The sequence below is a fragment of the Euprymna scolopes genome, chromosome 8 (assembly GCF_053919585.1).
Source record: "Euprymna scolopes isolate OS-2025 chromosome 8, ASM5391958v1, whole genome shotgun sequence".
NCBI classification, from domain to species: Eukaryota; Metazoa; Mollusca; class Cephalopoda; order Sepiida; family Sepiolidae; genus Euprymna; species Euprymna scolopes.
Window position 1 is genome coordinate 144678120 of NC_136489.1, and position 26488 is coordinate 144704607.

The 26488-nt window shown below is 30.2% G+C and overlaps 1 protein-coding gene across 1 annotated transcript in view; it reads right to left on the minus strand.

Annotated features, from left to right (window-relative positions):
- The window catches only part of LOC145283810 (dedicator of cytokinesis protein 1-like), a 346462-nt gene that overhangs the window by 59260 nt on the left and 260714 nt on the right, over positions 1-26488 (minus strand). The window contains exons 32-38 of the mRNA XM_080132895.1: positions 22618-22718; positions 17856-17914; positions 12811-12882; positions 11939-12033; positions 10513-10598; positions 9448-9604; positions 4223-4354 (exon numbers count right to left, since the gene is read on the minus strand). Coding sequence (XP_079989021.1) covers positions 4223-4354; positions 9448-9604; positions 10513-10598; positions 11939-12033; positions 12811-12882; positions 17856-17914; positions 22618-22718 — 702 coding nt within the window. The remainder of the gene's footprint in view (positions 1-4222; positions 4355-9447; positions 9605-10512; positions 10599-11938; positions 12034-12810; positions 12883-17855; positions 17915-22617; positions 22719-26488) is intronic.

The window sequence follows — 26488 nt, forward strand, 5'->3', positions numbered from 1 at the left end:
GAGCCACACTACAGTACTTATTAACAATTGTAAGCAATCGACAAAATATATCTGAAATGGTTTTTTTGATTTAGCGATAGGCTCCCTGGACTCCTGGAATTTCACAGGTGGGCAGTTCTAGGAAAGAAGCTTTATTCATAAAATTTGTGTTTAGATTAATTGTTGTTATAGTTAGAGGATTTTTATGAAAGTTTGTTGTGAAGGGGGGGGGGATAAATTGAAGCTCAGACAAGCACTTGCCATGAAAATAGGGATCTGGTAGAGACAGACTTGGAACATCTCTTCTGTGGGAAAGAGGTTGCAGGGAAGAAGGGCATACCTTACTAAGTGTCAAAGCCAGTTTTGAACTCTGTCAAAGAAGGATTAGAGTATTTTGAGCAGCTTCTGTCTAGATGTGGCAAAAGTATTTCATTTTAGGACGTAACTGGCTCTTATATAGGCAGAGGATTGCATCAAGAGTGAGATACCTTCTGAAATGGTAGAACAACGCAACTATTTTTTCAGTGACATTGGCAACAGATTTGGTGTAAGTCTTCCATAGTGAAGTTTGTCAAAACAGAAAGCTTCTTTGAGACGAGAGCCATTCATATCAATTGAGGCAAATGAGGATCAGAGCATTTATAGTAAAAAGATAGAAGCTTGGTTTTTGACGTGTTAAAATTAACCATCCACCATTTGCCCCATTGCACTACATACTCAAAGTTGGAAAAGAGACTCAGAGAGATCTTAGTCATTGTTGTCCTTTGAAGTGTTGCCATAGATAATAGTGATATCTGCGTATATGCCGACAAATGCACACAGAATGTGATTTGGGAGATCATTCGGCACAAGAATGGATCCTTGAGGTATACCAGCATTGATACTTTGCCGCTTCGAACTTCTGCTCATCAACTACTACTTGTATAAACCTATCAGAGAAAACATTCAATAGTTGAGAAGACATTTCCAGATATTCCATAGAGTTCGAAATCTTGTAAAGTAAACCCTTATGCTAAACCCCATCAAATACCTTTGATATGTCAAGAACTACTGCTCTTGAGATCCTGATCCTATGTGAAATTAGTCAGTGCATCAGCTGTAGATCTCACAATACAGAAACCATATTGCTTGTTACTGAGTTGGTTGTTTTACTGAGGTGGTTGACAATTTCTCTAATACGGATTCAAGCAACTTATGATACACAGAAGGCTAATTGGTCTGTACTGACATGCAAAAGACCTCTTTTTTCCGCCCTACTTTATTTCTCTCTTGTAATTATTTACACCATTCAATTTCTCTCATCAATTCTCTTATTCATTCTTTGTGCTATTAGTCATTGTCACAATCTCAACCATGCACACAAGAAGTAACATAACATTATTAGAGTTTTAGTTGTATACTATCATCCATTGAATAGCAATCACTACTTGAATAGTTGTATACTATGATCCATTGAATAGCAATCACTACTTGAATAGTTGTATACTATGATCCATTGAATAGCAATCACTACTTGAATAGTTGTATACTACGATCCATTGAATAGCAATCACTACTTGAATAATTGTATACTACGATCCATTGAATAGCAATCACTACTTGAATAGTTGTATACTATGATCCATTAAATAGCAATCACTACTTGAATAGTTGTATACTATGATCCATTGAATAGCAATCACTACTTGAATAGTTGTATACTTGATCCATTGAATAGCAATCACTACTTGAATAGTTGTATACTATGATCCATTGAATAGCAATCACTACTTGAATTTCATTTGAAAGTTCATAAACTCTAACAGCTGTTCTTACATAAGTTTCTTTACTTGTATATTATCCTTATTATATTATTGTATATCATCCTTATTATCATTGCTATTCTTTATTATTCTCATATAAAGTAAAAATAATTTGGAAATTTTATTTTATGTACATATTTGTAGTGTATAGTTTTATGTATGTAAATTAGATGCCCATGCTGAAAAAAAAGGAGTCTCTCTTTCTCTAAATTCTCACAAAAACCATAAAAATATTTGAGAATAATTGAATCAACAGGGGATCAAGAGAAATACACAGATCACTTACAGAGTGAAATGTTCAGTTAATTAAAAATTATTAAAAGTTAATTTTCAATTAGAACAATTAAAACCATTTCTTCAAACAGAATTCAATTTCAAGACAAAAATATATTTTACCATGCATTTTGTGCAATTATAGAAACCTTAGGGAATCAAATATAAATTCACACTTTGTATAATTAGCAATACACATGGCCGTTAAAACACTTTGGATAATCACAGATTTCAAGGGGTTTCTGCTAAAATAGTCATATTTTTAAAACCAAAGCACTTTAAGTCTTCAAAATACCAGTTTTGTTCAGAAATGAATATACTTTCAAATGAATTAGTAAATAATAACGTACATTATATATTTTTAGAGTTTTAAGCAAATAAAGTGATAAAAATGTGAACATCATAAAACAGCATTTTCGGTAAGATTTTGTAACGACTCCCCCTTCTAATTTTCGTCCCTTAAAAAAGGTTTTCAGTGAATTATTATCGAATGGAAACTAATCTACCCGATTATTAAAAAAATAAAAAATAAAATAAAAAAAAAATAATCAATATTTAAATATTTGTAGGAGGTGCTCAGTTAAAAAATAACAATGGTAGGAAAAGACATGAAATGTAATTAAAAATCAAAATAACATTAATTCAAAATTTTAACAATTTGCCAGCTTTAGCAAAACCTTCTTTCTTTTTTTTATATTTAAATAGAATTTAAATACTTGATATTTTTCCAATTATCATGTTTTCTGTTAGAGGGGCATCACTTTTTTAAATAGCATTTATTTTTGTCTGTCATAATTCTTGTAAAGTTTCACAATGGGTATCAAACACCCTCTTCAAAAAAAAAAAACTCGCTTAATTCCATGTCTAACCCTAGGTACGAGTGGCAAGTCTCCTCATAAAACCTTTAGCCTTAACAATAATGCTAAGTACAAGTGGCAGAGCTCCCCACTAAACAAACTTCCTCTGTGAGCTCATATAAACGTAAAAAAAAGCATAAAAAATGTTTAAAGAAAAGTGCACATGATTACCCCCCCCCAAAAAAAAAAATAAATTGGTCAACTGTCCTAAAATGCTAGGATCGTCTTGAAATGGTGAATTATTTCACATTTATGTGAAACCAACCCCCACTCTAAATTCTAAAATTGTTTTTGTTTTGTTTCTATCAAGTCTTCAGGATGTTCACACATAATTTTCCTTAGCCCTATCATTAACCCAAAGTCAGAGTGGCAACCTCCCTACCTTCTCATAATTGCACAAAGACCCTCTTAAAACCACGCATAATCACCTTTTAGAAAACAAACAAACAAAAAAAAAACACCCAGAATTTATCTATCATAGGAAGGGGGGGGGGTAACTGGCCTAAGACGCTCAAATGATTACAAAATGGGAAATCATTTTACATTAAATTCTAAAATAATTTTTGTTTATCTTTTATTAAAGTTTTTTAAGTTGTTCACATGCAATTGTCTATAAAGGTAGAATCACATATTTTGGAGAGGCGATCAGATGGGGAGGGGTAACAGAAGGTATTAATCTACAATAATACCAAACAAATATTGCAATATATTCATTTTTAACAAATCCTAGATTTCGATTTCAGTTTTTGGCACATAAAATGCATTACAACTAAACTTTGAGTTTTCTAACTTCTTTTCTTTTAATGAATACATGGCATTTTTAAGCAATCGCAGCATATTTATGTGCATTTACTGCAGATTATTTGGAAACCATTCATTTCTGGAGATTTTCAATAGCATATTCAGATTCCTTGCACAAAAACGCACTTATATGGCAAACTTCATTGCTTAGTCTTGTGCTTTAACAAAGATATAGCATTTTTACTGAAAAAGTAGTGCAAAAAAAATGTGACAAAACGCATATGGTCTTAAAGAGGGAAAAATATCCAAACACGCAGGGCATAAAAATAGTCAAAACTTCCTTGATTTTGATTGGATTTTAAAAATTTAAAAAGATTCTTTCTTAGCTTATCAAGCTATTTCTATATATATACCAATATTGAAATATTTTAAAGTCATTTAAATTTTTTCATGTGTATTGCTAGTATATTATAATCTAGACAATGTTTTTACACAGCAACATTGATAAAGACAAGAGAAAAAGCAAATGTGTTATTTCATTACGATGATCCAAGTAAATGAGATACGCACCTGCAACAACTTTGCATACTGCATGAGGGCACAGGCAGCTTCCGTGTAATTATCACAGTCTAAGTGTAAATCAGCCAGTTTGTGAAGGTAACGGACATACATCTCCTGGCGATCTATCTCATGGTAAAAATTCTAGATAAATAAAAAAAGAAAATGAGTGATGAATTGTGCCGAAACTTATTTGAATGTTATAAACGTCCAGAATTACAGAAAACTTTATTATTGTATAAAATATAAAGTTTGATTGAAAAGAGGGTTAAGAGAATTCTAGACATAAGGTTTAGTATCATTATACCTTGATTTTAAATTGTGCAAAACTTGTGCTTAGAGAATTACTTCTATTCATTATGGAATGGATATTTTTCAAGTTGTTTTATAAATCAATCAATGAATAATTTTAAGTTTGTTATATGGCATATCAACATTTTTTGTGTTATTGAGATTATTATAAAGATTAATGTGAAGAGTAATATTTTTACAAAAATTATGTGTGATTTACAAATAATTTTGTAAAGAATGTTATGCTTCAAGTTCTTAATATCTTCCAACTATTTATTCACTGTGTTAATGTTATATGTGTATGTTTATGACACCAAATACAAATATCATTCCAAGAACAACTTTTGTACCATGTATTGGAATCTGGTAGGTAATTAACATTTCAGGGTAAAATAATCTGAGCGTGGGTAATTGAGATGGAGGTAGTCTCATCATTGTATGTAGGTGAATGTCATACCCAGAACAGAAATATATACAGTTAACACCAAGACTTCTTATGGTTGACAACATGGATATGACATTTTTTATTGCTGCAATTGTTTAACTATTCAGATGAACGCATAAACATCTTCCCATCTTATTCATGTTCACTTGTTACCTCGGGTTGAGTTTCTAACAACTATATCTCTAATTAACATTACAAGCGTATGCTGTATTTTCGTGGACATCGGCAATATTACGTACCTAATGTGCTTCAACAAGTCTTTTATTTGTGGGTCAATTTTTAAAAGAATTACATTGATGGAAAGAGAATAAAATAAGCATTCCAATGATGTTAATTTATTTTGCTTTTATGCGTTCAATGTTTTTATGCTCCAAGTTAAAAATGAAAACACAGTAAAAATGACGACAACAAAAAGGGAAACTGTTTTTTCAATGTTCACATTTCATATGTTACGTTTGGATACAAACGTGTGGGATTAAATTTGATTGGATATGGCTGAAATTGTACAGGCTATATAAACAAAGAAGTCCATCTCTACTGGACTTTGATTATTGTTTTTACGACCACAGGAAGCAAAGTTACGACTGAGCTAAGTTGAAGAATATTTCAAAATTAATAAGATAAATCGGTATATATCATCCATTTTCATATAGATAATAGTTTCAGAATTATTTTCACGTATAATATGTAAATATTTGATAATTATTAATTGTGCAGAAATTTCTTTAAAATGTTATCTTTTATAGAAACTACAGAAGATAGAATTTAATGGGAAAACAACTCGCGATGCACTAATGCTAATGAGTTTTGTTTGTATTCGCTTAAAAATAGAAAACTGTTTTTCTGCTTTCAAATGAAAGCAGACAAAAGTTTCATTTCTATTCTGAGTTTGTCAATTTAAAAAAATTATTTTCAAGTTTTTCAAATTTGATTTCCAAATACTATTTTGTTGTTTTTAATGCTTCTAGTACACATGTACTAAAAGCGTTAAAAAACAACAAAATGTACGAAGTACATGCGTTTCTGTTTTATTATCATGGTATTTATTGCTTCTAACTTGTACTTAGGTCGAATTTTGTTTTTTAGTCGTAAAAAAAAAAGTAAATAAATAAGTATATAAAAAGGTACTTGTGCACTTATGCTAGAAACCCAACCAATAAATGTCCTCGTGACATTTATTGGTTGGGTTTCTAACAATATTTTGTATTTTTTTTTTTTAACTCATTGTCAAGACCATTTTTTTCAAATCTGTAAAACAAAACCATTTTTTTTTGTTTTTTTTTAACTGAGGATATCTAAATAATAATAATAATAATTAGGCGGTTTGATAAAGAATTTCATTGTGATGCATTTTGTAAATTTTTACCTTGTTTCCACCTTAACATTTTTCTTTAAAATGACTACCTTTATGGGTTTTCGGATATGCTGAAAACGAATATCGCATTTAAATTTTCTGCTAATAAGTAGCTTTCCAGATATTAAGCAATGTCATTTCTTATATTATTGCTGGTGGCTATCTTGGTACACATTTGCGCATAGTTTCTTGCACATAGTTTCTCATAATTCAAGATGGCTACCAGCGATAACATAAGAAAGGTCATTGCTTAATATCCGGAAAACTAATTATTTGCAGAAAATTTAAATGCGATATTCGTTTTCAGCATACCATAAGACTATAAAAGTAATCATTTTAAATGTTAAGGTGGAAACAAGGTAAAAAAAAATGATCATATTATTTCTTTGTTTACATAGTTGAATTTTCAGTAAAACAACAGAGTAGAAATGATGAAAATTACAATCAACTAGTGAATATGTAGTTGTTGTTTATCAGGATTCCTGGTATCCTGGAAGCTACATTCGAGGATTCATGTAGAGTACAATTTATGACTGCATCTCACAAAATAGGAATATATTTTGGGCCAGATAGAGAGAATTTACAAAATTGAAAATTGGACTGGTCCCAAAATGCATAAGTTTTGGTTGACTATGGGAATTTCCATCTTTTATAGAAATCTAAAATCTATATGAAAAATTTTCTTCAATTTATTTCTGAGATTAATTCATATCTACTCAATATTTTTTTTTTTTTTTTGAAGGGAGTAGTAAATGCCGGCTATGAATGCTCTTTAGGCATTCAATGGCTACATCCCAGATTAAGCTCTCCTTTGGTGAGGAAGCAGGAAAATGCCTGCTCTCAATAAAGCTAAATATTATAATACTTAGTTTTGTTCATGAATAGACACCCACTGTATGATACCATGCGCCAGTTTAAAAAAAATTGAAATTTGTACATCTGAATTTATAATTCATGGCTTATGGTAAAGAGATACATCATATTTGACTGCATAATCAGAAAGAGCACACAACTTTACATAAGAGTGTCAACTTTCATGAGAATAGCTTGAAAAAGAAATAAATGGTGGCAAAATTACTGAATTTCTTAAAATGTTGAGGTCCGTAATTTAACACACTTTTTCTAAAGAAAAATGTCCATGGACAAGCCTAAATTAAATTTTGGCACTTAAAAATCTCATAACTTTTGAACTGCTGATGGTATTTGCATAATTCAAACGGTTTTAAGCCTCTTTTACATAACTCTTTTCATGCAAGTTGATAAAATAACAATTATCTAAAAAGAAAAAATTAACTTGTAATGCTACTCAAATTCCATTTTATATAAAAATGTATGCAACTAGTTTAGTCTTTCTAAGGAACATAGCTGTTGTTTGGTGGGTTTGTGGAGTGTGCCTTGACAATAGAGTTAGTTCTGACTCCTTCCTATTGAGGTTGAAGCTTCCCAGACTAAAGATAGCTCAGTGTTGCAATCGTCTATGGTGACATGGACATATTGAATGACATTCTGATTATGTACACGCATCTCAATGGAGAGTAAGTGAGATAAAGGGAGGCCAAGAAAAATTTGGTGTGACTTAATCAAGGCTGATGCTAAGCAATGGCACATCGAAACCAATGTAAATGATGGAATTTCATAGAGAAAAGTTTCTTTGTGCTGCCATGGCCAATATACAAGCCACATATGATATGGAAGAGACATTTAAACAATAAAGAAGATGCAAGAGAGCTTTTATCTAAACTGTGCTAGTGTTGCTATTTATACTATTTACATGGTTCGAATTATTGTTAGCAACTAGGACAAAAGACACACAGCATTTTAGAATACAACAACAAAATAATATATGAACACAACAACCAAGATTGGTGATGAGAATTCAAAACATGTAAATAACAGTAGTATATATTTCTAACATTCTTAAGCACCATACTAGTAGCCATTTTGTTTTACTTTTTCTGTTAAGAAATCCATCAATAGGTGAAAGCAAAAGTGAGGTTCATATCAGTAGCAGAAACATTTTTGTTAATGGATGCAAAACAACCTCAGCTAAATTCTAATTCATTTTGAATATATTTTGTAAACTTTTAATAAATTTTATATAAAAATGCATTGAATATTTGTTGAAAATTTGTTAACAAAAAAATTAAAAAAATAAAAAGCCTTTATAAAATAATCCCACAATTATAAAGCAAAAGACTTGTGGTATAAATAATTAATATTCTCAAAATGGTATATATCTAAAAAATAAAATAAATACATTAAAAAAAATTTTTTTTAATAATCAACATATAAAGAACTGATTAATAGACAAATGGTAATAATTATCAAATTTTTTAATTAAAAAATTTATAGATATTTTCAAAGTTGCTCATTGTACTAATTCATATTTAGCTGAACTGTTTATTTCCTCTATGGAAGTTAGATTTCTCTCATCCATGTCATTTAGATATCAAATATTAATTACTAGTTTTTTTCAGTTTCTCTATCTGAGATCGAACTCAAAAAAAATCACTTTAAAATATAATTAAATCATTGTGTAGAGTGCTCAGGTATTCTACCACTCATCAAAAATGTATGTATATTACATAGAATTATTTACAATTGTCAGGGGAATGAACTGTGCATGTATACATATTCATGTGTATGGAGGAGGGGATATCAGGTGGAAAGATTTTAAAGAATGCAGGATCTCTGCAGTCAGTTTATTTTATGTTTCAGTTATTTACAGCAGGAGAAAAAATGTTTGTGAAAATCATCGAACTGTTAATATCAACTAATATAAGTATCCATGTGTCCAGTAAGAAGTCCAGATTTATAAAATGAAACTCTCCCTGTTTCTTCATTTTTGGGATGGGATTATTTTTATTTATTTGGATTCATCCCACAATTGTTCTTATCTTAAGTGTCATTTTCACAATGTTTCAATCGATGTAACCTCCGACCTTCAGGTGTATCTGTCACACTCAAGAATCTTCAACCTGCAGGAGTGTAATTTTTACAACTGAATTTTTACCAAGTACTCTATCCACCACACCATGGGTTCTTGCAAACTGTAGAATCCGGAGAATCTAAAATAATATGGAAACTCTCCACCCTACAAGAAAGCAAAATGTGTTAAATGTTGATGTATAAGATAATTGAAATTACCAATAAATTGACGATGCAGCTCATTCGGTGCTCCTTAACTTCATCTCGAATAATACTTCGATATTCAAGTAAATGCTGAAGTAATTTCCGGATCATTTCCACAAACACCTGACCCTGTTGCATCATATATTGATTTTTTTCAAATAATCCTTTGAGACTGAAACAAAAAGACAATAAAATAGTTTAAACGATAATAAAAAAATTTCTTTAAAAAAAATGTAAATTGCTCAACAGTCATAGTCAGTATCATTGGTATCAGATTTAAACAATTAATCAAGAGAAATAAACAATTTCAGTCAGATTTTTTGTAAATCATATTCGGAAGATATTTCATTAATCGAGACAAAATTTTAAAGGTTGGATGTCCTTGCCGGCAACTCAAGAGATAATGGGGAACAGTATAAAAACGCCACCCAGGCTAAAAAGTGTTTTACCCTTTTATTATATTGGTACTCCCATAAATGAAATTATATAATTTACTGGTTCTGTGTTCCACCACCACAACTTCTGTTGAGAATATACCATGAAGCGGGTGGGGGATTACAATCACATAGGTTAAGAAAGATACACAATACATTTGTACTAAGTACAGTTTTGAATTACTACTCGTTTCAAATTTCATACCAAAAACTAATATTTAGTAACATGAAGCAGTGATCAAGTCTTTTGTGTTCTTGGCACAATTGATCGGAAGCCACTGCATTCTAGCATTTAATGTTTACAGAAGGGATAGATGTCTGATTGAAAAAAGATCAGATTGAATAGTATAATTGCAATTAATTTTTTTTTTTTTTAGAGCATGTCATGAGCGATAAGTGGGTTAGATCAGGTTATTCCAACCTCTGTTCTAGCTCATATAAGGGTTGAAGTGGTGTGTTGCAAATTATGTGATCATTTAGGTAAGCAGAGTACAAACTGCTCAGCCACCAAGATCTCATTTTCAAAGATCACAGATCACCAATTATAGTTAAACAGATTTCTGTAAAATAACGAAACTGAAACTGCATAATTCTTCTTGGAATTTAGTAGAAAACGTGATTGAAATATGAGAAAATGGTAACTTACGTTTCATACATTAATTCCATGTACTGTTCATCACCACGACCACCTTCCACTAAAACATCTAGTTCAGTGATTATTTGATTTTCCACCTACAAATAATTAAATTTTATTAAAACAGAAATTTTGGATCACTTGTACATGTGGAAGCACCAGAATGAGCAAAGATCAAAAGGACACATTTTTGCTTCTACACCGATTTTTTTTTTTTTTCCTGGTTGAATTATAAATGAAATATTTAATGCTTCACCATTGCAGACGCTTTATTAAAGGGGAGAGGGGGGGAACAAGTTTTACTATTAAATCAGAAAGTTTTATTTATAAGCACATTTTTAATTAAAATTTGTTTTAATTAAAATTTGTCCCAATCCAAAGTGACTATGTATTTTTTATTTGGTTAAATCTCCAAAAATACATAGTTTTCAGTATTTTTAATTGGGGAAAATCTATCTCCCTAAAAAGAGTCACTTTGGATTGGGACAAATTTTAATTAAAACAAATTTTAATTAAAAATGTGCATATAACAGAAATAGCTTATAAATTTTGTAAATATCAACCCCTTTTTTAAATTATAAAACTTTTGTAAATATCAACCCCTTTTTTTTTAAATTATAAAACTTTTGTAAATATCAACCCCTTTTTTAAATTATAAAACTTTTGTAAATATCAACCCCTTTTTTTAAATTATAAAACTTTTGTAAATATCAACCCCTTTTTTTTTAAATTATAAAACATTTGTAAATATCAACTCCTTTTTTAAATTATGACACCTTTTGTGACCCCCTCCCCCCGTTTTTTTGAAATTGTAAAAAACATTTAAATACCACTTACTAATAAAAGATTTGTGAAGGCAAAATTATAAATGTATGCATTGTTTTTATATTTGATTCAACTGGAAGAAGAAGAAAAAAAATGGCCTCCTGAGAAAATGTGTCCAATTGGTAGTTACTCATTCTGGGGTGCTTCAAGTACACTTAATCTCAAGAAACAAGTGTGCATGTTATAAATCTAGAATATTAGTACAGAAAATAGTACATACGTATAACAAATTAATAGAAATAACACAAACACATTAAGGAGAACAAATAGTTTGATTGATTCAAACATTAAATGATTGCAATGCTTATCAAGATTCTATTTTGTTTGAAATTTTATTTCCGTTTTCAACTTCCTCATATTATAAATCTAGATAAAACACACCTAATAATAATATAATCAATTTTTTGATAAAATGACATTTCATAAAATATTAATAGCCAACATTAAAATCTTTTTTTAATAGAAAGAATTAAAACTGTGTTTATAAATAAATAAGAAAATAAATTAAAACAAAACTCAATAAAATGATTTCTTAAATAACATGAAAAGTAACAAAAAAAAAAAAAACATTAGTCTTAAATGAACAAAAAAGTATACATAATAAAAAGTTAACCTGGAAAAAATTGTGTTTGTATCCCCGTCCAGATATCTGTAAGAATTCACATTGCATCATATCAAAGAAAATTGGAATGGTAGCCTTACGCAGTTCTAGAAAAGAGATTAAAAGAAACAAAAATAGCATTAAAGCATTTAAGAAATTGCCAAATACAATGGCAATCACAAATTTTTAGTATCATTTAAATTAAATACATTTAAGAACAATTCATGTTTATATCTAAACTAGAATACCTGTCCCAGGGTAAGTAAAATTAATTCCCCAAACGGTTTTGCACTACTTTTGTTATCATAAAGATTAAAAGTCAAGACATGCAATGCTATTAAACTGTATGTCTAGATTCCTTATTCCAATTTTGATCAAAATCCATTACATTATTTGGATTCTAGAAAATATCAAACTTAATACTTGTGGCTATGCTGAAGAGGTCTTAAGAAAAAAAATGAAAATTTATGGAATCTTGTTTAACTGGTGTCTAATGACTATGCATCAAATTCAATGCAAAGATGAAATATTTGAAATTTTCAAATAGGAGGTTGTGCCTTTATTATACCGTCTAAAACACTACAAAAAAAATAAAATTAAGAGAATATTGATATCTAATACTGATTGTAATAATATTCCAAAATATCAAGAGTATCTGTGTTTTTATGAGGTATTTGCACCCTTCTTTATCGTTTTAAATAAAACTAAATTAAAGTAAATATCTTTTTAAATGTTTTTGTACAATTCATTTTTTAAAAAATATTCATCATAGAAAATTAGATTTTTGATAAAGACAAAAATGTAAAACAAAAACAACTCTTCAGAAATTCACAAAAATTAACATTCTTTTAGAAAATAAAGTTTATATTAAACTATTTACTAACCTGTTTCAGGAACTAATGTCATTTCCAGAATTTTACCTACAAGGCCTGGAATAAAACTAGATTTGTTTTGACCTGAAAAAAATAAGGAAAAAGATTGAATTATTATAATATTCAATACATTGAAATGAACTACAACGTGAATAAAAAAAAATGAATTATTATAACATTCAATACATTGAAATGAACTACAATGTGAATAAAAAAAAATTGAATTATTATAACATTCAATACATTGAAATGAACTACAACGTGAATAAAAAAAATTGAATTATTATAACATTCAATACATTGAAATGAACTACAACGTGAATAAAAAAAATTGAATTATTATAACATTCAATACATTGAAATGAACTACAACGTGAATAAAAAAAAATTGAATTATTATAACATTCAATACATTGAAATGAACTACAACGTGAATAAAAAAAATTGAATTATTATAACATTCAATACATTGAAATGAACTACAATGTGAATAAAAAAAATTGAATTATTATAACATTCAATACATTGAAATGAACTACAATGTGAATAAAACAAAATTGAATTATTATAACATTCAATACATTGAAATGAACTACAACGTGAATAAAAAAAAATTGAATTATTATAACATTCAATACATTGAAATGAACTACAACGTGAATAAAAAAAATTGAATTATTATAACATTCAATACATTGAAATGAACTACAACGTGAATAAAAAAAAATTGAATTATTATAACATTCAATACATTGAAATGAACTACAATGTGAATAAAAAAAAATTGAATTATTATAACATTCAATACATTGAAATGAACTACAACGTGAATAAAAAAAATTGAATTATTATAACATTCAATACATTGAAATGAACTACAATGTGAATAAAAAAAAAATTGAATTATTATAACATTCAATACATTGAAATGAACTACAACGTGAATAAAAAAAATTGAATTATTATAACATTCAATACATTGAAATGAACTACAACGTGAATAAAAAAAATTGAATTATTATAACATTCAATACACTGAAATGAACTACAATGTGAATAAAAAAAATTGAATTATTATAATATTCAATACATTGAAATGAACTACAACGTGAATAAAAAAAATTGAATTATTATAACATTCAATACATTGAAATGAACTACAACGTGAATAAAAAAAAATTGAATTATTATAACATTCAATACATTGAAATGAACTACAACGTGAATAAAAAAAAATTGAAGTATTATAACATTTAATACATTGAAATGAACTACAACGTGAATAAAAAAAATTGAATTATTATAACATTCAATACATTGAAATGAACTACAATGTGAATAAAAAAAAATTGAATTATTATAACATTCAATACATTGAAATGAACTACAACGTGAATAAAAAAAATTGAATTATTATAACATTCAATACATTGAAATGAACTACAATGTGAATAAAACAAAATTGAATTATTATAACATTCAATACATTGAAATGAACTACAATGTGAATAAAAAAAATTGAATTATTATAACATTCAATACACTGAAATGAACTACAACGTGAATAAAAAAAATTGAATTATTATAACATTCAATACATTGAAATGAACTACAATGTGAATAAAACAAAATTGAATTATTATAACATTCAATACATTGAAATGAACTACAATGTGAATAAAAAAAATTGAATTATTATAACATTCAATACACTGAAATGAACTACAACGTGAATAAAAAAAATTGAATTATTATAACATTCAATACATTGAAATGAACTACAATGTGAATAAAACAAAATTGAATTATTATAACATTCAATACATTGAAATGAACTACAATGTGAATAAAACAAAATTGAATTATTATAACATTCAATACACTGAAATGAACTACAACGTGAATAAAAAAAATTGAATTATTATAACATTCAATACATTGAAATGAACTACAACGTGAATAAAAAAGGTTTGCATAAATTTATGGAATGTTTTAATCAATTGCAATTAAAAAATTAAGTTTTAAGTACATGGTGTCTTTGTAGTATCAAGTTAACAATTTAGCAATAAAAAAAATCATAATAAAAAAGCAAATTTTAAATCTTATAATTGGCAAAATAGATTAACCTTCCAAATACAAATATTTGATAGTTTTATGTATATACATAATAGCCATTATAGTTAATGACCTCTGACGTTTCATCTTATAAAATATGTACATAAAGCTGTTCGATATATGTGTAAAAACTAAAACATTACAAAACAATACTTGCCAATTATTAAATCTAAAAATCATTAGATGTTTTACTCTTATAACAGCTATGCCTCTATACGTAGAAATCATTTTCATTATTTCTTGGCTAAGCCTCTTTGGACATTGAAAATATAATGGTGTTGTCCTTACACTATCAATATAACATCAACATACAATTAAATGATGTTAAATTGTTCATCTGATAAATCCCCAAAATGTCATCTTAATTCTGTTTTTTTTTTACCACATACCCCCCTACAATAATAACTAATATTAACAAGTCCTCTTGTGAATGTGACACTACAGCCAGCAGTGACTTGTATTGGACAAAGCACATTTCTAAAATTGTCAACAAGACCAAGGATATCTTCACATCACTCAGCAAGACTTTTGTCAGCTTCCAAACATTTGAGTTTAAACTGTTTTCACTATGTGAATGTAGAATAATTAAAATTTATTTGGATTCTTCAGATTACTGTTCTCATCTTCAGTGTCATTTTTGCAACATTAAGGTTGATGCAATTGCCAACTTTCTTCAGGTTTATCTTGTCGAACTCGGGAATTTTTCTGTCGAACTCGAGAATCTACATGGAATTTTAAACAGAACCCTTTATTTAATTCAAAGTAATAGCATGCCCCTGTGATTTTTACAACTAAACTTTTCCAAGTACTCTAATCACTATTTTATTTCTAGAATATCACTATTTATTACTATATATATATATATATATATATATATATATATATATATATATATATATATAAATATTACTAGCTACTTATTACTATATATATTATCTATCATTTATCATTAACAGTTCTCATATTGTGTTAAATTCAATACTAGGTCTACTTACTAATTGATTGCCACCCAACATATGTGCTGCTTCTTACTCTCCACCATTCTTCTCTGTAATATGATATCTAATAATAACAATATTACACCTACAAACAAAATACGTTTAAGGCTCTTAAAATTCGTACTGGAATTGTCCACAAGAACCTGGTGGTGCAGTGCTTAGAGTACTTGGAAAAATTTAGTTGTAAAAGTGAAGGTTCAATCCTCAGTGTGGGTGAACGAAAATACAATTGCGAATTACTTAGAACATCTATCTAGTTATGGCTGATGAAACGAGAGCGTGCTACCCTTGTGAATTAAATAAAGAGTTCTGCTTGAAATTCTGTGCTTGGCAGAAAGATTCCACAGGTTACATTGACTGCAACGTGCAAACTACACTTAAGATGAGAATCCAAATATGAATAACTAATTCTCATTTCAAAAATTCAGTAACATAATTAACAATTATTTAATCTCAAAAATTTATTTTGCTAAGAATGATAAAGACCTGGCAGAGATAGGTTTAGAAGACAATTTCTAAAATCCGTAGAATATATTCCAACATGTAAAATAGATGTTAAATTGATTATGATTGGAAATTTATCAATGCTCCTGGGTTTTCTTAATGCTTGAAGAATTGTCTCCCTTTGACGCTTATGTGACGTAATGACTTAGGTAAACTGCAGTTGCCTCCCTTTGTTAAAAGATGACGTATGTTTTTAGGATTGGGTGACGGAATTATCTCCTCTTTGACTGTGTATTTATAAAGACAACGTGTCTTTCTTTTCGGGTAAACATATAAAATAAACAGACTGTCTTTCTGCATCTCATATCAGTGTAAAAAAAGTAATGTTATATTGTTTGGTTTTTTATCGTCAATATATCTTTTCACTATAAAGTCATTCAAGGAAGAAAAGTTATGCTTTCTTTATTTACTTCATAATTAACTTAACAAAAGTTATGAATAACCTAACAATTTTTACAAATAGTTTTTACTTTTTTGTTTTAACAAATTTTATAAAGGATTTAAATTTACAAAAAAAATATAAGAATGAAAGGGTTTTTTAATACTTAAGATTTACTTGTTTCTATAGTTTCTGTTTAAAAAGTGAGCCAATAAACATTTTTTACATAAAATTGTTAAAATTATGCAAATTCAATGAACAAATATAGTCATGATATATGCATAATGGCGGGGTGGGCGGCATTAGGTATAATTTTAACAAATTTTAAGAAGCAAAAAGCGTTTTAAAGAATACAGCATCACAGCAGCTTACAATTTATACAGGAAATTTATTCCATACTTCAATAAATTCTCAACATGAAAAAATGTTCATGAAAGTCATGAAAGATGTAGTGTTTTACACATGGACAACAAAAATGTGTTCGGGGTTCTTGTCAGCAAAATGATTTATAATTTTTTTGGTGTTTACTAATTTGTTCGAGGTCTGAGCTTCAATCAATCTAATCTCATGAAAGCAAGGCGTTTAGAGTGTAGTGGCGTCTGATGGAGAACATTCATTTGGTTGTAAGTCCGAACGGTTTGCAGATATTTAATATTCTGAGCAAAATAGGATTCCAGTTTTGAGCTTGTGGCTCTAAGTAATTTGTAATTGTATTTTTGGTTACCCACACTGAAGATTGAACCTTTAACCTTCAAAAGTAAAGTTTATACAATGATTAATATGAATACAGCTATCATTATCCGAATTGCATGACAGTATGTATTAATATCATAAACTTCTTGCTGGTTGTTCAGCAATTATTTTTGGCTACACATAGCAGATCATCAAAAAGAATTTTATTTAGAAAGGAGATTGGAATGGGTAGGAAGATTTGCTGAGCATGATCACCATGACAACCAAAATGGTCATAGAAATACCTCCATTTTCATTTTAAAATACTTTCTAGTAATAGCAGCTTTTAAATGCATTCCACTTGCGATATTCATGAAAATAATGCTTACCTAAATTAAACCACATACTTCGAATTTCAAATCCCATCTCACGTCTCATGTCTTTATATCTGAAAAAGAATAGGAAAATCATTAGAATCAACATCTGTTAAACATAAAAATATTTTTAATGTTTTTAATATTAGAAATTTATTTTAGAAAGTATACAGTGCATTATGGTGGCCTTTGGTTGATACTATTGTTTACACAGATAATATTATTAAAGGAGTGATTATTTAATCTGCAAAATTGAAAATAAAGAATGAAACAAAGTGAAAAATTAAATTCATACAGGATCTGAACACATTAGTCGAATGATTCACGATGGCAGTCATGTTAAGCGGTCCTTTTTCTGATGTAGCTCAGTGGATTAAGGAGCGGCGTCATTATCTTAAGGTTGCAAGTTTGAATGGTGATGTAAGATATTTTTTTTGTTGTTTTTTTTGTAAGTTTTAATACTGAAACAGGGTTTTTTTTCCAACACGTTTGCTGGGTTTTTTTTGTTTTTCCGATTTTTTAAGAAGTTTTAACATTGCTTGCTTTGTTCGTTTTTTTGTTGTTTTTTTTCATCACGTTCGCTGTTTTTTTAAAAAAATTTTAAGAAGTTTTAACATCGTTTTTTTTTTTTGTTATAATATTTAAACAGGATTATAATGTTTGCTTATTCTTTATCTTTCATTTTCTTTTAATTTACCCCTCCAACACACACACCTCCAAACACCTGGGCAACACCAGATACCCCCACTAGTCTATAAATATAAAAGCGAAAATGTATGTATGTGTGTTCGCTTTTTCTGTGTGTCTACAAAAGGCTTCTTTCAGAGAAGCGGGCAGTCGCTCGCTTCACAACTTTTTAAAACTTTTTATATCACATACAAATCGTAATATCTCACAGTTAACAACGAAGCTTGCCTGTCTATTTAATTTGCTCGATTTCGGGAAGATAAATATTCAATATTTGTTGCTCGCCGCATGTGGGTTAGTCTTTTTCCTATAACATCTTGGGGGCGAGGAAAAAAAGCGTTCAGCAGTAAATGAAATTCCGCAGTCAAACTTGACCTCATTAATTCATTAAAACGAGTACCTGCTAAATCCTAGTAATTAAATAAATTCAAACATGTTTCTGTAAGCATCTCGCGGTGGGGCAATGGTTAACGTCGCACATTTTTTTTTTCACAACTTTGCCTCAACGGTTCGGGTTCGATCCTCATACTTACTTTTTTTTTTTTAACCCTCCCACACACCTCCAAACACCCAGGCAACGCCGGGTACCCCTCGCTAGTCTATATATATATATATATATATATATATATATATATATATATATATGCGAAAATATGTGTGTGTATGTGCGTTTGTATGTCTCGCAAAAACTTTCGATAGAGGTGACGGATTTTCACAAGATAGGTATCATTTTCAAGCTCGAACCTTCGACCGACAAATATCGAAAAATTGGCCCAAAACATTCGTTCCTTCACCCTCAACCAGACCCTTTTCTACCATGAGGGGTGAAAAAAAAATCGTATTTTCATGACAAGATGGCTTCTACGCACGCATCAACACGTGCAAAAGACGTTGTACCTTGAATTTGTTTAAATATTATAAAAACCGACCTAGATTCGTCCACGTGTTCATAGCGCAATGGATTAATTGACAACGTTATCTTAAGACTGCAGGTTCAATCCCTGTTATCAGACATATTTTTTTTCGATTTTTAAACTTTTAATATTGTAAACAAGGTTATTTATACCATTTTTTTTTCCCTTTTCGCTGTGTTTTTTTTTTGTTTTCCTTTTTTTTAGTTTTGTTTATCCGATTTTTTAAAAAGAAGTTTTACGTCTGTTTGCTATTTTTTTGTTTTCTTTTTCCGGACAGTGTCATTATCTTAAGATTGCCGGTTCAATCCCAGTTATCAGATATATTTTTTTTTCAATTTTTAAACTTTTAATATTGAAACAAAGCTATTCATACAATTTTTTTTTTTTTCGCTTTTCGCCGCGTTTTTTTTGTTTTTGTTTTTCAAACACGTTCATTTTTCCCCCCTTTTTTTGGTTTTTGTTTATCCAATTTTTTTAAAGAAGTTTTACATCCATTTGCTATTTTTTTGTTTTGTTTTTTTCCAATTTTTTAAAAAAAGTTTAAACATGCACACCTCCAAACACCCAGGCAACGCCGGGTACCCTCCCCCCCCCCGCTAGTCTATATATATAAAAGTGAAAATGTGTGTATGTATGTATGTTCGCTTTTTGTGTATGTCTTCAAAAGGCTTTTTTCAGAGAACCGATCGGTTGCCTCAAGACTTCTTAAAACTTTTTATATAACGTCTAAATGATAATATCTATAACTTAACAATGGTGGTCGCCTCTTATTTAATTTGCCCGACTTTATGAAGCGTTAAATCTTCAACATTTTCGGATCGGCACGTGTTACTTTCGTTTTTTGGTATAAAAAAAAGCGAAACTCGATTCGAATCACTGGCTCACGGCCAGTGGTCTCTAGAAAGCTATTTAACTTTTGGTCAATGTCGGCTTATCGTCATATCAGACGGTTGCTTTCATTTTGAGACGAGACACTCCCCCCTAATAAATCAGTAGCTGGTTTTCCCCAAAGTTAGGTAAAAACGAACAAACCGGGTTATGGTTATTGACCTCATTAAAAACTGTCCCGCAGAAAATGTTAACTGCTGAATAGCTATTGCTTACGATCGCCACATGTGCATCAAGCTTTTTCGTATAAAAAAAAGAAGCCAACAGACTCGCGGTAAATAAAACACTGTCCCGCACTCAAAGTTTATGTCAATAACTCGTCAAAAACGGGCACGTGCCAGGTCTCCCCCCCCCACTTTATTATTTTCCAACTGCGCGTCAAGGCTTCGTTTTTTTGTTTTTTTTTTAAAACAACCAACGATTTTTCTTTTCATTTACCCCAAAACACACACACCTACAAACACCCGGGCAACGTATATATATATATATATATATATATATATAAATAAATAAAAGGCTAAATGTGTGTGTTTGTATGTCTCAAAAACTTTCAACACACACAAGAAACACTGACAAAATTAGTATAGTTAGAAAGATCAGACTTTCAGACGACAAAAATCCAAAAATTGGCCAAAACACTAATTCTTTCACCTTCAACTGAGCTGTGCTTTGTAAGAAGGGGTCAGTTTTTACTTCAGCATTTTTGCAAAATCATACACGCCTCGCGATCTCAACATACGTTTTAAAGGCATTATTTTGAAGGTCCATAATGTCGTCGTAAGTGTGCCGTGGACCAGACAACTAAAGCATTTCCTTTTTTCACCTCCTTTTTTTCTTAGCATTACAAGTTCGCGCTTGGCTACTGTGTCTATATATTTTTTTTTTATTCACACGGGTACTTGCTGCTATTTTCATTTTTTTTTAGGAGGTTGGTTATTTTTTTTTTTTTTTTTTTTGGCACTTGCACGGGTATTTTGATTAAAACATTTTTTTAGGGGGCTGGTTAATTCTTTTTTTTGTGTGTCTGCATGGGTATTTGATTGAAACATATTCTTTAGGGGGTTGGTTAATTTTTTTTTTTGTGTGCTTGCCCGGGTATTTTGATTGAAACACATTTTTTAGGGGGTTGGTTAATTCTTTTTCTTTTTTTTTTTTACGCTTGCACAGATATTTTGATTGAAACATAATTTTAGGGCTGGGTTGCTTAATAGCATTACTATACCACCCCTCCACTCCGGGCAACGCTAGGTACTCCTGCTAGTACAATATAAATGAAAATTGTAGTTCTGTTTGTTCATGTCAAATGCATTTATAAATCTTACATAAGATTCATCATGACATTAACATGTTTATAGTCATAAGACTTTGTAATAGTAATTGCTTTATAGCAACCAATAACTAAATTAGTATGGGGTGGAGTAAAAAAAACAAATAATCCTTTTGTTTTTACTAATAACTTATTTCAAAAAGAGCTGTTTTTCTTTCTTTCTATTATATTAGTTGTCAGTGAGAAAGAGAGAAAAGTGTTAGAGGAAAGATGTTTCTTTATTTTTTTAGACTATTATCTATGCCCCTGGGCAATAGCAGGTATCCCTAGTAATCTTTAACAAAATATTTAAGCTAACCTATTGTTTTCCTTTTCTAAAGAATTCAAAGTTGTGAAGTTTTTTTTTCTAAAAAGATTTTCTCAAAATAATGGAGATTAGTTTCAAACTACAAAGTTGATTTTCACTTATCAGTGTTACAAAATAATACATATCTTCCCCCGATTTACAGACAAAAATAAAAGCTGGTAATGACAGCACCAAAAAGAAAATTGTGTTCGTTATTGTAACCATACTGTGTGTAATTGACTGATATGAGGATGTCGAACACTGTTTTTTCTCTATATTGTTGATGTGGGACTGTAGTTTGGCAAGTCGAAATCATGAAGGCATATATTCAGCTTAATTATTTCAAGTTCAAATGAAGGCTATTAGGATTTACAGATGAAGAATGAAGAATGTGTTATCAGATCTAACACATTTGTGCTCTTGATAAATAGAAACATTCAGCTCGCCACAAGCATTCCAGTTTGTACCTCAAACTAGTCAACAACACACTTGGCCAACAGTTAGCGGCATGACTAACAAATTAATGGGAAGGACTGCTAACCTCTTGATACTAAAGCAAGAATAAAAAAATATATAAATTCCTTTGTTTTTTTCTTGTGACTGTTATTTATAACACCAGTAACTATAATCAGTAGTAGTCATGAATTTATTTTTTTAAAAATGTAAAAATCTCACCTTGAAATAATTTTGTTTCGTTTATTAGCAGAGAAGTTTTCTAATTGCAGGGGTTCTTGTGTTAGGAATGACACAGCACAGAAGAAAAAGCTATTCCATAGCTGGAGAGAGAAGTGAAGTTTCATAAAAAAAGTACTTTCATTCCAAATACAATTCTGAAAAAGCATATACACTTAAGAACAAATTCAAAATAAAAATCATTAAAAAAATAGGTACTTATACAGAATAAGGTGTATCATCAGAATTTTCTGGGTAGTTTATGTAAAACATCAGAAGATGCCGAAATGCTGAACCAATAAAATCACAACAGGAACATCATTTAAAGAACACATTTCTTTACTATTATTGGTTTATTATGGAAAAAAAGATTAAATAAAGATCATACTAAATCATCAAAAATTTTGTTTGCTATTAGTTTTTTTGTTATTCAGAAAATAAATATTTATCATGAAAATCACCTTACAATGAGTGTTATTTTTTTCTTGATTTGAATTTTTATTTCCTAAAAGGTTTTATAAAAATTGTGCAATAATTATTGGTATTTTCTTCATGATAACAAAACTAATATTGTTTACTTTTTCTCATTTTTCAATGAATTATCTTCCTAATAACAGAAATAATATTTTTTATTGAAAAAAATTAGCCAGCATTTATGCAGAAAAAAAAAATCACAATTTTCACTCAGCACCTTCAGCATTTTACAGCTTAATTATTTCAAGTTCAAATGAGGGCTATTAGGATTTCAATGGATTGACAGGATATTTTATTGAGAAAATAAATTACAAAAAGGCTTAGTAGAAAATTCTGACAAGAGCACAGTTCTTATTCTGCATAAGTACATAAAAATATAAAAAAATTAGTAAAAATGTAGTTTAGTTAACAGTCAAGAAAAAAATCAAAAATATTTTTAATGTGTGAAAACTAAGGTTTTCTTTTATTTCAGAGTTTTATTTCTACAGGGTAGAATGATAAAATTGTCCCACTAAAGAAAATACACTACAGCTTTATTCAAAAACTTTTATTGAAAAAAAATCAAATCAAGTAACTTGATTATGTAGTAGAGCTGAAAGAGCCGCAATCACTGCTTTGATATGGGTCCAGAACTGAAAGCATGCCTTTTCCATAAGCACTAGTGGGAGCTCGACAAATACTTTGGCAGATGGTGGTGATCAGACTGGCTTTAGTGTTGTGAGAGGTGATGTCGGTAATGTTCTCGATGTATGACCAAACGAAGTCCAGCAGGTTTAGGTCGGGGGGGGGGGGGGGGGCAGTGAGAGAAGGGTACAAAGTCGTAGCATTCTTTCTGAAGCTAAGCCTAGGTCTCTTTGGATGTCGGCCAGCCCCGAGTCCTGCTGCAACACTTAGAGTCTATCAGTAGCCACCTGATTGCATCAGCAGATCACCACACTCTTCAGCACATCCAGGTACACTTAGGTGTTGACTTTCAAGCTGACGTTGAAGACGTGAGGTGGCATGATGTGACCTCACTTGAAACCACACCAAAGACAATAACCGTGGGTCATCTGAGATGTTGAACTATTCAGATTTGCACTTTGAGGGTGCTGGCAATGGTCCTGTTGTCATAAATTGGATCAGTAGAGAGCATGAGTTGTACAGCAGTGCATCTTGAATCTCACTCGTTGAACATTGTGTCACTTTCAGATATGATAGAAGGCTCCTATCACTCTTGGGATTTGTACACAACCACCAATTAGTAGATGGTCTGCAACAAAAAAAAAACAGTTTTCATCAAGCGAAAATGTCATCATGTCGTCTTTTCTAGAGTGCCAATTTTATCATTCCACCCTATATTATTATTATTTACACATTTATACAAAAAAAGAAAAATGGAGACCAAAGTAATGGCTTCACCCCACTAAACTTTGATGATTAAGCGAGTTTTTGTTTAAGAAAAGGACTTGCCATTTGGATTTATAGTTAGGTGTAGGGTAAAAAAATTTTCTTAGTATCTTTTCAGTATGAATTTAATTGAAGCAAGCCCTCATGTGGTCAACCATTACAGGTTGGTAAATAACGGTAGCAGGCCATGCAATCAAACTTATGAAGTGGTTCAAACTTGAATATTTTATTAATTTTCAGACTTAAATGGTTTCAATTTTGTAATGGCAAAACTAGCTTGAAAATTGAGTAAAATTAGTAATTTCAAAGTAAATAACAAAATATTTTTAAATTTTGAAAGTAAAAAGATGAGATGAGGGCCTTTTCCTGTAACTCTAGATATCCATCTTTTTATCATTACAAAAGATTTTAGTTAGCAGCAGGCCATGCAGCCAAACTTATAAAGTGGTCAAAAGACTTGGAATGATAAGTAGGTAAAATCACCACACACAGCTTGACTTGCATATTGGCATATGCTACAAACCTTTGTTATCTCCCTTGAGTATCATTCTGTATTTTTCTTACTTTTAACTTATGAGAAAAACAAAATGAAATACATATCGAGTTTTCCTTTTTTTTCCTCACAAATTTACCATCTTTATATGTAAATGTTCATTTATACGAACGAACCTGCTTGGAATATGAGCATGTAGTGTTTAACCCACCTCACTTTCCTTTCTCTGATTACTGTATTCTTTCAAGCATAGAAAACATACTTAGTACCCCCTATTTTATACCATATATCACTTTTAAATTTCTCTTCCAACACTGACTGAAAATTTTTTATATTTTCTTAGCAGCACTTTTATATGAAATTTTGTAATTAAATAACTCTAAAATGTTAGAGTAATTTTATCTCTAAGTGTTCAAAATAATTCACAAAAACTTATTTAAGATACTCAATACATATATATACTGGTGAGGAACCTTTTGATCTTGTCAAAAACTATCTAGAAGAAAAACAAACGTAAAACCTGTACTAAGAATTCCAAAGCCTTGACACCAAATCACTGAGGGATGGAGGCTTTCTTAGACCTGGACAGTCAAGCAAAAATTGCTTAAGGAGTAGGTAGGCTTGGCTTATTAATTGGCTTTTATGCTGCATCTTAGATTACTTTGAATATAAGTACAAACTATAGATAAGCTATAGAATATAGATGTAAATTATAAGATAATGCATCCTTCTCTATACCGTGCTAGAAATTGTGAGAATTGAAACTCCCAAACTAACTCGATTGTCGCCTTTTACCTCTGATAACAGGAGAGCGACACAGCCACGTCATTTCCTGTTTCTTATATATCTCTCCCTCTTTTCCGCTGAACTCTCGACAAGTCAACATGTAACCAAGAACCACTCCGGTATGAATGGCCACCCAACCAGCGCTCCTGACAAACCCATCAGCCTTTCATCAATCACAAGTAATGTTACACCTTTCTCAACGAACTCTTATTCTTACTATTTCTCATGTATATTTCTGTAAATGAATCTACATTCTTTCACTTATATATATATATATATATATATAGATATCAGTTTATTTCATTTTGACTTGTGACCTTTTGCTTTTCAATCACTCTACCATCCAATTCATTTAACTACACATGAGCACGGGATTGCCTATAACATAAGCAGGCCATCTCCTCCACAAAAGTTACTTACACCCAAAAGTATCCTATACCTCTACAAAGCAACCATTCACCGATGTATGGAGTATTGTTGTCACATTTGTGCTGGTGCCTCCACTGCTAGTCTATCGCTCCTGGACAAGGTTCAAAAGAGAGTCACCAACCTGATAGGTCCTGGACTGTTAGCTAAACTGCAATCTCTGTCCCATTAACGAAATGCTGAATCCTGCTGCCTGTTTTACAGGCATTTTAAAGGTGGATGCTTTGACGAACTACAAACCCTTGTACCTGCTCAACATAAATACTCCCGACAAACCCTACAAGTAGCAAAGTCCCACCCCTACAC